We start from the raw sequence: 16,046 nt of genomic DNA, 5'->3' as shown, positions 1-16,046 counted from the left end.
TTTATGAGCTAACTACTCTTTTCAAAAGCTCAAAGGTTTCAGTTCTGGCCTCTCAGTTATGTGTAAATGCTTCCAACAGTGGACCTAAGTCTTTCACTGAACTTCAAGTTAATATGACAAATGGAACTCTCACATACACACACACACACACACACACACACACACACACACACACACACACAGACAGTCATTCCTACAATAAACACAACTGTCTGCATTCTCTGAGTTATAAAGAAGGGTAGAGAAAACAAGGACAGATAGTTTTATGCTAGACAAAGTTAGTATAGATTTTTTTTTTTTGAATGGGTAGATTAATCTCTCCCATTCTGCAGCCGTGGAAAATGCTTGATTATAAGGACTATGTTGAAAGTTGGTCCTAATAATGGAAGAAACTTTTTTGTGTCCCCTCAGGAAACAAATAAACAGATTTCCTCCAGTGAGCCCAAATGGATCAGAAATAAAGATTATTCCAGGATGCTAATTGTTCATCATTAAATTTTCCCCAAAGTTGGAGAAAAGGAAGTAAAAAAGATATTTAACATGTAATATGAATTAGGGATTTATTCCTATACAGAAAATAAATATTAAGCAAAAAACATAAGCATTAACAGAATTGCTTATAATAGGATTCAGGAACTTAATTTGAGAGATAACTAGGTAGCATAATGGTTAGAGACTGAATATCACAAAGAATCATGAAGAATGTGGATATTGAAATCTTCGAGGATGATATTAAGAGGGCTAAGTTGTAAACCAAATACGGATGCCATGGAGAAAGATGCTAGAATGATTAGTTGTGGTCAATGACACTGGTAAGAATTAGAAGAGGACAATTTTATATGAGAAATTCTTCCAAGGAGAGATTGTAGTATGATGGAGGAGGAAGACTTGGGAATCTTTCCCAAAAGCAACCTGAAAAATAACTGGTGCTTTTGACCCAGAAGACAGAAATCATTATGTGGCAGGTAATGAGTGGGCCTTGAACCCAGGAAAATCTGGTCCCAAGTGTGATCTCTTACTCTAATTGATTTGTGATCCTGGGTATCTCAACTTCTTAGTACCCCAAATAACTCTCTAAGACTATCCCTTTCGAGAAGGTGATGATATGCTTGAGCTTAAAGAATTCTCTAATGTGAGAGTTCTCTTTATTGATGAAATCACAAGTTCAGTCCCTATCCACATTTGAGGCATATTACGTGGGGTATATGAATTGTGTACATTGGACATTCTCTTACATTATGGTATTATTTTCAGTTAGGAGCAAATACCAATTTTCTTCCTTTTTCTTTTTAGATTTTCAACATGGGGTTACCAAGTAGCTCGAGCTTTCATATTTGCTATTGAGGAGATCAATAAAGATGTGCACCTGTTGCCCAACCTCACCCTGGGATACTCTATCTGGGATTCTGGGAACTCTGTATTCAAGGCTCTTCAGGGGATTGGGAGCCTCATGAAAGGTCAGGGTGATCCAGTTCCCAATTATAGCTGTCGATCTAGCCCTCCCCTCGCTGCTTTTGTTGGAGAAGCCCATTCATCTCTTTCTATCCCCATGGCCAGATGGTTAGGTCTTTACAAATTTCCTCAGGTGAGTGACCTTGTACTCTTTTCTTATTCTCTGAGTTACCTCCTGCTTCCATATTATTGAAGAGACTTCTTTAATCGCAAAATTAGAAGTCACACATCCTCAGTCACATATGACTTTACTTACAAAGCAGATTTTGTAAATTTGGATTAGAATCTTTGTTTTGTGGGTTGCCATAGACAAACAATTTATTATCAAGTGACCAGTTCCCTGAAGAGGAGCCCTCATAGCTTGGCTGTCATTTGTATCATAGGAGGGGATATCTGATCAATTAGATCACAGAACTTTGGCATTGTTGAGAAATCAGAGCTTACTAATTCCAATAGTTGGTGATCTATTCCAATAATACAATCTACTTGACAAGAAGTGGTTATTCAGCTCCAGGTAGATAATTCACAGCCTTCTAAGACTATCCACTCTGCTTTTGCATAACTCTAACAGTAAGGAAGCTTTTTCCTTATATGTAAGCCAATTCTGTCTCACTGCTAGTTCTACTCATTCCTCTTAATTTGTTTTGTATGCTTAGTATTAACAGAATCAAATTGTAGTTTTCCTTGAAATGAATGATGTCATTTCAATATCTACACATGTCTAATTCAGATGACTCATTTTATAGATCCAGGATGAGCATTATACTATCTTTTTTGAATATAGTGAAATACAAAAGTGAAGAAATATAATCATTACTGAAAATTAAGTTTCCAGAATTCTCCCCAAGTTTTAAATAATGTATTCTAATCATAATAATTCATCCTTATTTTGAGCTATAAAAATGAGAATATTATAACTATTTAAATAATCATCAAGGAATAGAATATCCTTGAATATAATCTCCATGCAATTAGAAATGTGAAATTCAAAAGACACACTTTTTATCAAATATTATTTCAAGGGATTAGTAATAAGGCAAATGCTATAAAACCTATAAAATTGTTCTTCATGTTTATTCAATATGAGACTTGAATGGGGCAAGGGAAGTTGTCCCTTGTTTTCTTTTTTTTTTTTATATATAAAAGTGGTGATTTTATTTTTTTAATTAAAAAATTTTTTTGTCCCTTGTTTTCAAGATACTTTATTTTTCTGCACCATGTAACACTCCCTTCTGCTTTGACTTATGAGAAGTTGAACTTTATTAATTTTCTTCCAATTTCTCTTTTTGATCACTTTTCTGCATGTTTCTTGCTAATTGTTCTCTCAGACTCAATTCTTAGCATTCTTCTTTCTAGTTACCCTTATGGGAGTAGGTTTTTTAATTCAGTATGTATATCTAGTATATATATATAAAATTTCAAAATCTAGCTTTACAGTATATTTCATGGAACCACATAATTACAGGTATAGAGCTGGAAAAGCCCACAGAGGCTATCTAATCCAATTCTCTCTATTTTATAGATAGAAGAACTGAGGCATAGGCAGGAACAATGTTTTGATCAGAGTGCTGGTAAACATCAAAAGCAGAATTTGATCCTAAGTCCTCTCTTTCCAGAGCCATATGTACATCTAATTGGAAGTTAGGCATCAGCCCTTGAGTATACCATCTTATCAAATTCTACTTCAAAAACTCAACTCATCATCTCAATTTCACCAAACTTTAAAAAAAAAACCTAGATAGTCATATGTTTTAATTTTATCACCTTTATCATAGTCTCTTAGGCTGAAAATCTTTCACTATTTCCCTCTCCTTTCAAATTCAATGAGTTAAGAAGTCCTGATAGTTCAACTCTTCTTTTGTAATGTTTCATGCATCTGTCAGTTCCTTTTCTTTCTTAAGGCCACCATCCTAATTCAGATGACTCATTTTATAGATCCAGGATGAGCATTATACTATCTTTTTTGAATATAGTGAAATACAAAAGTGAAGAAATATAATCATTACTGAAAATTAAGTTTCCAGAATTCTCCCCAAGTTTTAAATAATGTATTCTAATCATAATAATTCACCCTTATTTTGAACTATAAAAATGAGAATATTATAACTATTTAAATAATCATCAAGGAATAGAATATCCTTGAATATAATCTCCATACAATTAGAAATATGAAACTCAAAAGACAACACTTTTTATCAAATAACATTTCAAGGGATTAGTAATAAGGCAAATGCTATAAAACCTATAAAATTGTTCTTCATGTTTATTCAATATGAGACTTGAATGGGGCAAGGAAAGTTGTCCCTTGTTTTCTTTTTTTTTTTTTTTAATAAAAGTGGTGATTTTATTTTTTTAATTAAAACTTTTTTTGTCCCTTGTTTTCAAGATACTTTATTTTTCTGCACCATGTAACACTCCCTTCTGCTTTGACTTATGAGAAGTTGAACTTTATTAATTTTCCTCCTATTTCTTTTTTTGATTACTTTTCTGCATGTTTCATGCTAATTGTTCTCTCAGACTCAATTCTTCGCATTTCTTAGTTACCCTTATGGGATTAGGTTTTTTATTCAGTATGTATACCTAGAATATATAAAAATTTCAAAATCTAGCTTTACAATATATTTCATGGAACCACATAATTACAGGTATAGAGCTGGAAAAGCCCACAGAGGCTATCTAATCCAATTCTCTCTATTTTATAGATAGAAGAACTGAGGCATAGGCAGGAACAATGTTTTGATCAGAGTGCTGGTAAATATCAAAAGCAGAATTTGATCCTAAGTCCTCTCTTTCCAGAGCCATATGTACATCTAATTGGAAGTTAGGCATCAGCCCTTGAGTATACCATCTTATCAAATTCTACTTCAAAAACTCAACTCATCATCTCAATTTCACCAAACTTAAAAAAAAAAAAACCTAGATAGTCATATGTTTTAATTTTATCACCTTTATCATAGTCTCTTAGGCTGAAAATCTTTTACTATATCCCTTTCCTTTCAAATTCAATAAGTTAAGAAGTCCTGACAGTTCAACTCTTCCTTTGTAATGTTTCATGTATCTGTCAGTTCCTTTTCTTTCTTAAGGCCACCATCCTAATTCAGGTGCTCATCATCTGCTAACAGTGATTGAAATAATTAACACTAGAAGGCACATATATAACTACTATTACCTTTCTTTCGGGAAAAATGCAGCACTTGAGCTTAAATATTGAGTAAATATTGTCAGAATATATAATGAAGAAAATTCCATCTAGAAAGCAGGCAATACTTACAAAATTATATTTCTTTAATTTTCTTCAGGAAAAAACCCACAGCTTTCATTTTTATCAGATATTCTTAAGCTTTCTTTAGATCGAGGACACCTTTGGATATCTGTGGACTCCATATATGAATAATGTTTTTAAGTGAATAAAATAAAACATTTAGATTCACAAAGGGAACATATTATGTTAATTTTTAATTAAGAAAAGGGTCAAACTAAGTTCACAGACCTCAAGTTAAGAAGTTGTGTTTTAGAGTGTCTAGAATGCAGAGTGGTCCTTTCTAACAGAACTCACAATTTCATTTTTTGAGGATAGTTACCATCATAGGCACTTCTTTGATATCATGAGGGATTGTTAAATGGACCTGTAGAAGTTTTGCAACTACAAACATAAATAGTTATAGAATTCTAATATGTTAAATTTTAATCTTATGTAGATATTTATTAAGTGAAATTATGTATTTGGCCTTTTTACAATTGTAAATGAAGTAAAATGATGAATGGAGGTGTGTTAAACAATGTTTAGGTTTATTATTGAGTCCTTTCAAAAATATAGGTACAGTTGTTATAAGATTTTTTTTTTTTTTTTGCTGAGGCAATTGAAATTAAGTGATTTGCCCAGAATCACACAACCAAGAAGTATTAAGTATTTGAGGCCAATTTGAACTCAGGTCCTCCTGACTTCAGGGCCAGCATTCTATCCACTGTGCCACCTAGCTGCCCCTGCTAGGAGATTTAATACCATGGTTGTACTTTTAAGTTTACAAAGTACTTTATAAATATTCTCTCATTTCATTCTCTCAACTGTTCTGGGAAGTAAACCTTATATCCATTTTATAGATTAGGCAATTGAGACAAAAGGTCTAGACTTGCTCAATAGGGTCACATAACTAGTTACTTGAGGCAGAATTTAAGCTCAGTTTTTCCTGATTCTTTATTCAACTCATTTTTGCCACCTAGTAGCCTTCTACTGTATAGAATATAAATCCTGAGTATCTTTATGACTATTCACATTAATCTTATAATTAATTATTAATGCCTTCTTCTGAGAATGACATACTAGCTCATCTACAGGAATATTTTCTTTTTTTAGGTCAGCTATTCATCCAGCGTAGTCAGTCTCAGTGACAAAACTCAGTTTCCTTCCTTTTTACGGACAACACCCAATGATCAATCCTGGTCTCATAGTGTGGCCTTAGTATTGCAATACTTTGGCTGGACCTGGGTGGGAATTATGGCTCAAGATGATGATTTTGGCAATCAGGCCAGCTACTTCCTGAGTGATGAGTTGAAGAAGGCTGGCATCTGCAGAGAGTTTCTCATGAATATTCCCACCTCAAATTTTCATGAAAAGTTCCAATGTGTTGCACGAACAATGGGAACTATCTCAGCCAAAGCCATTGTGGTGATTCTGAACACTTTCAGTTTTTCCCTCATCTTAAAGCAACTCTCAGGAAGGGATGTCACAGGAAAGATATGGATAAGAAGAAACATAGATGAGAGTGAGATTGCTCTTTCCTACCCAAACATTTCCCAAACTCTTGCCATTTCTAGACAAATAGGAAAGATTAAAGGATTTTCTGAATTTCCTGGCCACATGCAAGTAGATGAGATTCCAGAGAATGATTACATAAAAAGATTTTGGGGGAAAATATTTAAATGTAAGTGGCCCATCCAGGGACTTCCTTGCTTGAATAACAGGACAGAACCAGAAGGATCCAAATTCTGCACGGGTAAAGATCATCTACAAGGCCAGACCATCTCTTCATTGACTTTGAATACCCTGAGTGAGACCTATGGTGCCTATGTTGCTACGTACAGCATCGCTCATGCCCTCCAGGATCTGAGCTCCTGTAATATCAGAGAAGGACCTTTTGGGAATGGGACATGTGCTGACATCTGGGATTTCCAGCCATGGCAGGTGAGAAGCTAAATAAAATTGCAACGATGTAGCTATAGATAAAGAATAATGAGTATGCTCTTATATGGATCTAATTACTTACATGCTTTCCTCCTCAATTACAACATAGATTTCTTGAGGATAAGGATTAGTTTCGTCTACACTTCTAAGCACATAGTGCCAGGCATACTGTAAGTGTTTAAAATATTCTTGTTGACTGATATACAGTAGCAGGTTAAAAAGAATGGACCCAGAAAAGCTGAGAAATCATCACTTTTGTTCTGAAGAATGTACACATTTCTCAAAAGAATTTGGAAGTTGTAGGAGATTCCATAGATCATTGATCATAGCCCCCATCCTCATCAGAATTCCTCTACACATTATTGCTTTCATTTGGGTGTTTTACTCCTCACTGGACATTTCATTTTTGGCAAACATAGAGGAATCCATTTTCATTTTGAGATAATATTGCTAACGATCTGAAAGATATTCCTTATATTAAACCAAATCCATTTAATCTGCAGGAAACAATTGAAGCTTGGAGTCAACGATTTTAAGAATCATAGTTGCTTTTATATTAAAGACAGCTTTAGCCAGAGCTGTCTCAAACTTTTTATGTGAGAATGAACTCATAAACTCAAACTGAAAAATGGCTTTGACAGAGGAGATTTTATTCAATTCAACCAAGATTTATTGGTCTGGAGTCAAAAAGACTCATTTTTCTGAGTTCAAATCCAGTCTCAAACACTTACTAGTTGTGTGATCCTACGCAAATCACTTTACCCTGTTTGTCTTAGTTTCATTTTCAGTAAAATGAGAAGGAATGGCAAACTACTACAGTAGTTTTGCTAAGAAAATCTCAAATGAAGTCATGAACTGAACATGACTGAAAATCACTCAACAACATCATATGCAAGTCACTATGTAAAGTTTGTGAGGATGGGGAATCCAGCATTTCTGAAATAATGAGTTTTATTTAAATTCATGAACCAGACCTTATGCTGACATGTACAGAAGGGTAGAATTCAGCTGACTTCAAATGCTACCTACAATTAGTCTGAAGAAATGTGTCTTCTTAAATTCCCTGCTTCTCTTGAAGGAGACTGATATCCTTTCAGTTACCCAGTTTTGCAACCTAGGAGATACCCATGACTTGTAACTCTCCTTCATTTTCCATCCACCATATCCAATGATGTATCAAGTCATATCATTTCTATAGCCACACCATCTTTTGCATTTCTTTCAATTTTAGTCCATACCCATATAATTTCTTGCCTAGACTATTACAATAATCTCTTAATAGGTTTCCTTGACTCAAGTATCACCCTTCTCAAATTCATCCTCTTCACTCATGCCTAAGTGATATTCCCAAAGTATGGGTTTGATTATGTTAGCCTTCTACTTGACTTCCTATTACATCTATGATAAAATTTAATTTGGCCTATTTGGTCTTCAAAATCCTTTACAAACTGGTTCTAGTCCACCTTTCCATAGGCTCATCCAATGCTCCTCTTCTTCACAAATTCTTTGGTTTAGCCAAACTGGTCTATTTGCTCATTGCTCTTTGTACAGAGCATCCCTTCTCAATTCTGTGCCTGTGACACAGGCTATATCCATGCTCGGAATAAAATCTATCTTCATCTCTACCTCTTAGAGCCCATTACTATTTTCTAGATTCTCTTAACGGGCATCATCTCTTAACAGAGTTCATCTATATGTAAATTTGCATATATTTAACATTTTCTTTTATGTGTTTATTGTTACCCTTTATAGAATAGAAGCTCCACAAGAGTACTTTCATTTTTATTTTTTGTCACTGAAATCACATACTATGCCAGACACAAAGTGAAAGGGACTAGGTCTATGATTTTAATGGTATAGGGAATTTCTAGACGAGCAATCTCCCAGACCATTGCAGATGCACACTTTCTCACTTATAGTTTTAGAGGTTAATATGATGGGCATCCAAAGTTTAATTGACTTGTCTAAAGTCATAGAGCTAGCATGTGTCAGAGGTAGCATGTGAAGCCAGGTCCTTCTGTCTTTGGAGCCAACTCTCCAGCCACTGTCCCGAGCTGGTGCAGCATAGTCTCTTAAATGCTACTTGATAAATGGATGCACCTAATTTTTCTTCTATGGATTTTCAGCAATGAAGACCAACAGAGAACTTACATAATTTTAATTGTCAAACTTAGTTCAAAGAAAAAGAGCAAGAATTTTACTTAATATCTTAGGGTTAGTGAAGCCTGAAATCTAATAATAATCTCCCTTTTCTCTGGAAAGATCAAGTAATTGTTGTTGTTGTTGTTACCAGCTATTGTATTATATCAAGAAGGTTCATTTCTGGATCCATCATGAAAAAGAGATTGCTTTTGATGCCAATGGAGATTCCCCTGCTGTGTATGACATTCTAAATGGGCAAGAGACTCTCCAAAAATCATTTTTCCTTGTGAATATTGGTGTTGTTGATACCATGGACCCATCAGGAAAAGAACTGACTATCAATGAAAGCTCTATCATTTGGAGAGGAGACCAATCACAGGTAATGCACTACATGTGGAAAGAGTGACTTTGACAGTTGTAAACAATCAACTAGTGAACAAGAATGTATTGAGAACCTTGCCTACTATGTTTTAATCACTGTGTTAGGTGCTGGGGATAAGGATACAAAGAATAAATCAATCCCTACTTTCCAGGAGCTGACATTCCAGTAGAGGACAGTATGTATATAAATAAATACAAATATAGGTATATATACACATATATAGGAACAGAGAACAAAGCAAGAAAGATTTCATGCAGAAAGAGGTGATCGAACTTTGTCCTGAGAGAATCAGAAGATTCTATGATATAAAGGTGAAAAGGGAGAACATTCCAGATATGAGAAGGACCTATGCAAAGGCATAATGGGAGACAATATCATGTGTAAGCCACAGGATATAAAACCTTTCACTCATGAATCTATCCATTAACATTTTAAAAACAGAGAAATTAGGAGGTTTCTCCACATAATACACAATACATAAGGGTATCTATAGGATATGAATTTTTGGAACATTGAGTTAACTTTCAGTTCTGTCTGTGAGTTCCTCAGTGGACACATATATGAAGACACTGATATTAGGCTCAAGCTTATGTTCATTCCATAGGGCTGTTCTGCGCCTTTTATCCAATAATACTTCCTTAGGTGAATGTGATAACACCCTGAAAAAATTAGCTCTGATGTCTTTTGTGTACCATCCTTCTGGATCCAGAAATCTCAGAAAAGATTTTCTCTCCAAAGGAACATTGAAGGATACAATGATCTCTGTGTTCTGTTTCTTCCTATATTTCTCTCTGTCCTCTCAGGCTCCTCATTCTGTCTGCAGTGAGAGCTGCCTTCCTGGATCCAGTCAAATTCCACGACAAGGGTGGCCCCATTGCTGCTTTGACTGTAGACTTTGTGAAAAGGGATACATTTCAAAGAATAGAGGTGAGGGATTTGGGGGGGATAAATTAGTCTTTCTTCTATCAGCTACTGTCTGATGCATTTTCCTTTGTATGAGGACCTCGCAATGAGATTCATGTATTTCAAAGATATTAAATTGAACATCTTAGTAAGATATTTGCAATAGAACAGTCACCCACCCTGTGCAATGCAAATACTGTCTCACAAATATACACACCAATAGTGTGAAAAGTGAAGTCTTATAAGAATCACACATAAAGGACTCAAAGAAGGTAATTCCTCTGAAATATTCTGGTGATGCTATCATATTGTTCTTCACCAAGTGCAGTACCTTGCCTGGGTGCTTTGTTCATCTGGGCTCATTGAATCTGTTTTTTTTTTTTAAACTTTTTATTGACAGAACCCATGCCAGGATAATTTTTTACAGCATTATCCCTTGCACTCACTTCTGTTCCGATTTTTCTCCTCTCTTCCTCCACTCCCTCTCCCAAATGGCAAGCAGTCCTTTACATGTTGAATAGGTTACAGTATATCCTAGATACAATATATGTGTGCAGAACCGAACAGTTCTCTTGTTGCACAGGGAGAATCGGATTCAGAAGGTAAAAATAACCTGGGAAGAAAAACAAACATGCAAGCAGTTTTATATTCATTTCCCAGTGTCCTTTCTTTGGGTGTAGCTGCTTCTGTCCATCCTTGATCCATTGAAACTGAATTAGCTCTCTTTATCGAAGAGATCCACTTCCATCGGAATACATCCTCAAACAGTATCGTTGTTGAGGTATATAATGATCTGGTTCTGCTCATTTCACTTAGCATCAGTTCATGTAAGTTTCGCCAGTCCTCTCTGTATTCATCCTGCTGGTCATTCCTTACAGAACAATAATATTCCATAACATTCATATACCACAATTTACCCAACCATTCTCCAATTGATGGGCATCCATTCATTTTCCAGCTTCTAGCCACTACAAACAGGGCTGCCACAAACATTTTGGCACATACAGGTCCCTTTCCCTTCTTTAGTATCTCTTTGGGGTATAAGCCCAGCAGAAACACTGCTGGATCAAAGGGTATTGGGCTCATTGAATCTGAAGCTCAGTGAGCATGGTGTCTCTAATTAGCACTTTATTCCATTGGGCTATTCTGGTGTCCACACATTTTTTCTATGTTGCTTTCCAAGTCTTGTTGCCTCTACTTGGCTTTGTTCCCTATTGCTGTTTTTTGGTTCAAACAAGCTACCATAATGTAATAATGTCTGCTACAACATAAAGTTTAGAACCCCTGTCTGGAGTTGCCTGGTTGATAGCTCTTTGGTAACAGCTATCTAAATAGCTATCTACCTAAAAGAATTCAGGCAAAGTACCTCCAAAGGAAGATTTTCTTTTAAACCCCATTTTCTGAGTGAAGATAAAAAAAAAACTTTCATTACCAATAACTTATCCATTAATTTCGGGATTATGACATTCTTTAATATTTTTTGAGATTATTTTTTACTTAATTACAAAAGAATTTGAGCAAGAACAAAATGAAGCCTAAAGAGACCAGGTCAATTTTCTTCATAAACCAAGCCTGGATTCTTTTTTTTATTCTGTATATTCATCAGTGGTGCAGCATAGTCTCTTAAATGCTACTTGATAAATGGATGCACCTAATTCTCCAAGTTGCATGACCTAAGTAAATTATTTTTCTTCTATGGATTTTCACCAGTGAAGACCATTGTCCTGTCTGTTGGCCAGAGAAAAACTCACTGTCCCTAAATTTTATAAGACCCTTTCCTTACTCCTTAAAAACTTTTAAGGTAGAAGAATGACCAAAGCAAATGTATGGAGTAGAAACTTCCTTTCCCTTTTCTGGATAGAAGCCTTGTCAATAAGTCTTCAATGTAAGTGTCAAACGTTACAGCACAGTATGATATATTAGTGTGAGTTGACAGGAGTATATAAAAAGCCCCAGTGACAGATGCATAGTTTGACAACAACTTGTCTAAATTTTATTTGAATGCTTTAGGGAACTATAAGTCCAGTAGGAGTCAACAGGGTGATTTGATAATCTTCCAAAGATAATATAATTTTGGACCACCTTTAATTAGTCTAAGTAACCATTTATGAAGTGCCTACTATGTGTCAGGCACTGCGCTACACTTTAAGATACAAAGAAAGGCAAAAACTAGTCACTGTTTTTGAGGAGCTCACAGTCTAATAAAACAGAATTTTTATAATAAGATAGCAATAGTCTCATTGTACTTCTCTCTGGATCAGACAACTGCTGGAGTCTTAATTCAGTTAGAGAGGCCACAATTCAGGAAGATCATTGTTAAATTTGAGTCTATTAAGCAGAGGGTAACCAGAAGGGTGAAGGAACTTAAGTCCAAATCATGTAAGAATCATTTAAATGGATTAGGATTCCTACTTAGAGAAGAGAATGAGTATTTAATAACTGTCTTTTAAAATATTTTAAGTGTTGTTTCATGGAGGATTTGTTAGATTTGTTCTCTTTGGACTCATAGGGCAATTTTGGGTGGCAAAGTTGTAGCAAAGAGGCAAATTTAAGCTTAATGTTAAGGGAAATACTCCCTAACATCCTAAAAATGGAATGGGAAACTTTTGTAGTGGTAGTGAGTTCTTCATTTTTGGAGGTCTTCAAACATTGTTTTTGTGCAATCACTTATTGAATATGTTGTAATGAGAAATCTCTTTTTTAGATGTGAATTAAACTTAGGGATTACTGAGTTTGTTTCCAATGCTAAATCTTATTAATCTGCAACTACGTAGGACCCCAATTCTTTATTGAGATTCCCAGTGAAGATTTAATAAAGTAAAATAAAACTTACCTTTAGAGTCACAGTTCAGGCAAAGGAGAAAGGAACCTTTTTGTAGAGTAGCAGATGAAATTATTAGGGAGAACTGGGATTATGTGAAGGAGGTTAATGATTTGATAGTGTCACTAGCCCAGCTGATGTAATTATTCCATGGGAAATGTTGGACTACTACTTATATGAATCACTGAAATGATTCCTTTCTCAGATATGGAGCAATGTGAAAAGTGTCCTGAAGATCAGTATTCAAACAGTCACAGGAATCACTGTGTCCCCAAGGCTGAGGTCTTCCTGGGCTATGAAGAACCCATAGGCATGGCTATGACATGTGTTGCCCTTTCCTTCTCACTTCTTACCATTTTTATTCTTGGGGTCTTTGTGAGGCACCGAGGCTCTCCTCTAGTCAGAGCCAACAATGCAGTTCTAAGTTATATTCTTCTTATCTCCCTTGCTCTTTGCTTCCTCTCTTCCTTGCTCTTCTTAGGTCATCCAACCAAAGTTACCTGCCTTCTTCAACAAACCACTTTTGGGATTGTATTTACAATGGCAATTTCCTCAATTTTTTGCAAAACCATCACTGTGGTTTTTGCCTTCCAGGCTACCAGACCAGGGAGCATAATTAGGAGATGGATGAGACCCCGAATATATAATTCCATGGTCATTATATTTTCCTCCATTCAAGTTATTATTTGTGCTATCTGGCTGGGAACATCTCCCCCTTTCCCAGCTGCAGACATTCAGTCTCAGCCTGAGTATATCATCATTGAGTGCAACAAGGGCTCTGTTATTGCCTTCTACTGTGTCCTGGGCTACATGGGCTTCCTGGCCCTTGGGAGCTTCCTCGTGGCCTTTCTGGCCAAAAACCTTCCTGACACCTACAATGAAGCCAAATTCATTACCTTCAGCATGCTGGTGTTCTTCAGTGTCTGGATCTCCTTTCTTCCCACTTACCATAGCACAAAAGGGAAGGCCATGGTGGCTGTGGAAATCTTCTCCATTTTGGCCTCCAGTGCTGGGCTATTGGGTTGCATCTTTGTACCCAAGTGTTACATGATTCTCTTTAAGCTTAATGGGCACACACACAAATTGTTAAAGAGATCATCAGGTGGCATCAAAGAAATGTACTTGCAGACTCTTCCCTCAGCACCTTATTCTCCTGCTTCATCTAGGATGGATAGGAAGTCAGTCAAATGAAAACATCATAGTATCCACTTAAAAGAAGACACATCTATTGCCCGAGGTTCTTTGTCAATGAGGGAAGTGGCTTCTTTTTCTACTGATGGAATTTTATGCCATCAAAGAAATAGTAGCACAAGTGCTGCTGCTAGATTTTGACTTACAAATTAAGTTTAGTATCCGAATTAAAGCTACTGAAATCACTCTCAAGCACGCTATGACTCCAATTAAGTGCTCACAACCTGATGCGAAAGGATAACAGATGTTTGTGGTGTTAAGCATGAATCAACTGGAATTCATATTACCTGAAGACATTTGATACACAAAGTTACTTTTGTGCATCTTAGGGCTCTTGTAGTTCTATGGCAATACCATAAAGTCATTTTTTACTTTTATATAGCTGATTATTATAGAATTTGAATGATTAGGGTGCTTTTCCAAATTTCTGTCACCATTAGAGTGCTACCTTTTAAGCTTCTCTATTAAATTTGTGTCCATTCCTTTTAGATTTTGCATGCCAGACTTTGATGTGACATTATGAGAAGATTTCCCTCAATGTGTTTCTTTACTATTCATTAAACACCACTGTTTTCAAAATAGTTTTAAAACTGTTTATATCGAATTCATCTATTTTTCTTTTATAGTTTCTTCTGGATTTTGAAAAGCTAAGAAATTTGATCCTTTCTGTGAAGAAAGAGTTAGCTTGGATACCTTAGAATCAGCCAGAGTCAGGATAAGCAAAAGTCCTTGGTCTTTATTCTTGGTCTTTAGGGGTAGAAGTGAAGGGAATGGACACAGGAATCTCCACACCTTCTTTCTCTTCCTCTACTGCCCCAAAGTAACTCTGGCTTGTCTTATTTCACCCTCTAATCCCTCCTACAATTCTCTGTATACACCAACAGATTGAGCCAGCACAGAGTAGTGGGGCAGGCCATTTTCCAAGCATATGCTAATAGAGTATTGTCCAATTGGTAATTAGCTTTAAGTGCTCGGTTGTCCAAGTGCACCTACTCAAGAGTTTCAGCCCTTTACACTTTCCACAATAGCAATAATATATATGCTACTATTGTGCATATTTTCATTTGAATTTGTTGTGACATTATAAACTGTGGCTCTATTTCTATTTTTCATCATGCAAGTGAAATTTCCTAACAGTTTTTGCTAAACTATAAAATGCTTTGCATTTAATTTATGATTTTAGATTTATTAAATGTTAGAGCCACTTATTCTTCTAATTTTGAAATTCAATGTCAGAGAGCTTTACAATAATTGATTTTTAAATGGAATTTGAAATCTGACAAAGTCCCCCACCATTATTATTATTTTATTTTTGTTGCCAATTTTCATACTTTATCTTGCTATTTTGTTCATTGTTTTTCTCATAACTTGCTGACACTCTAATTCTATAAAGTATCCCACTGACATTTTAACTAGTATTGTATTAACTGTGAAGTATGTGGTTTTACATAAGTATTCTTTTATTATTAAGGCAGGAAGCTGGAATGATTCATAGAGTAGTAGATTGGGAGTCAGGAAGATCTGAATTTAAATCCTATCTCAAACACTAACTAGCTGTGTTCTATAGAAATAGAGCCACAGTTTATAATGTCACAACAAATTCAAATGAAAATATGCACAATAGTAGCATTATATATATAAGTGGATAAATCAGACTTATGTCTCCCCCTGTTTCCTCATATGTAAGGAGGGAATAATAGCATATTTCCAGAATTGCTGTGAGGATCAAATAAAAAAAAAACAGCAAAGCACGTTTGAAGCCTTAAAATGATAGGTAATACTAGCTATTACATTATTAAAGGTACTTTTAAATATAATGAAACTGATACACAGAAGTAAAAACCATAACATTTCAGACTGGCCTTCTAGTCTAATCTATAACCACTAACAATCCATGATATAATATAGCCATCTAGATCCCATCCAGCCTTTGTTTGAAAACCTCAGGTAATGGAAATTGAATTATCCCCTGA

The 16,046-nt window shown here is 35.4% G+C and overlaps 1 protein-coding gene across 1 annotated transcript; it reads left to right on the top strand.

The window, feature by feature from the left end:
- The first annotated feature begins 695 nt into the window (after positions 1–695).
- LOC127557630 (vomeronasal type-2 receptor 26-like) lies at positions 696–14,073 on the top strand. Its single transcript, XM_051990942.1, has 6 exons — positions 696–748; positions 1,294–1,585; positions 5,807–6,634; positions 8,928–9,155; positions 9,962–10,085; positions 13,088–14,073. The coding sequence occupies exons 1-6, from the start codon at positions 696–698 to the stop codon at positions 14,071–14,073; spliced, it is 2,511 nt and encodes an 836-aa protein (XP_051846902.1).
- Positions 14,074–16,046: the final 1,973 nt, after the last annotated feature.

Source organism: Antechinus flavipes, chromosome 3, assembly GCF_016432865.1.
Source record: "Antechinus flavipes isolate AdamAnt ecotype Samford, QLD, Australia chromosome 3, AdamAnt_v2, whole genome shotgun sequence".
Classification (NCBI taxonomy): domain Eukaryota; kingdom Metazoa; phylum Chordata; class Mammalia; order Dasyuromorphia; family Dasyuridae; genus Antechinus; species Antechinus flavipes.
Note: the sequence above shows the minus strand (reverse complement) of the source record. Positions and strands in the feature narration are given on the sequence as shown.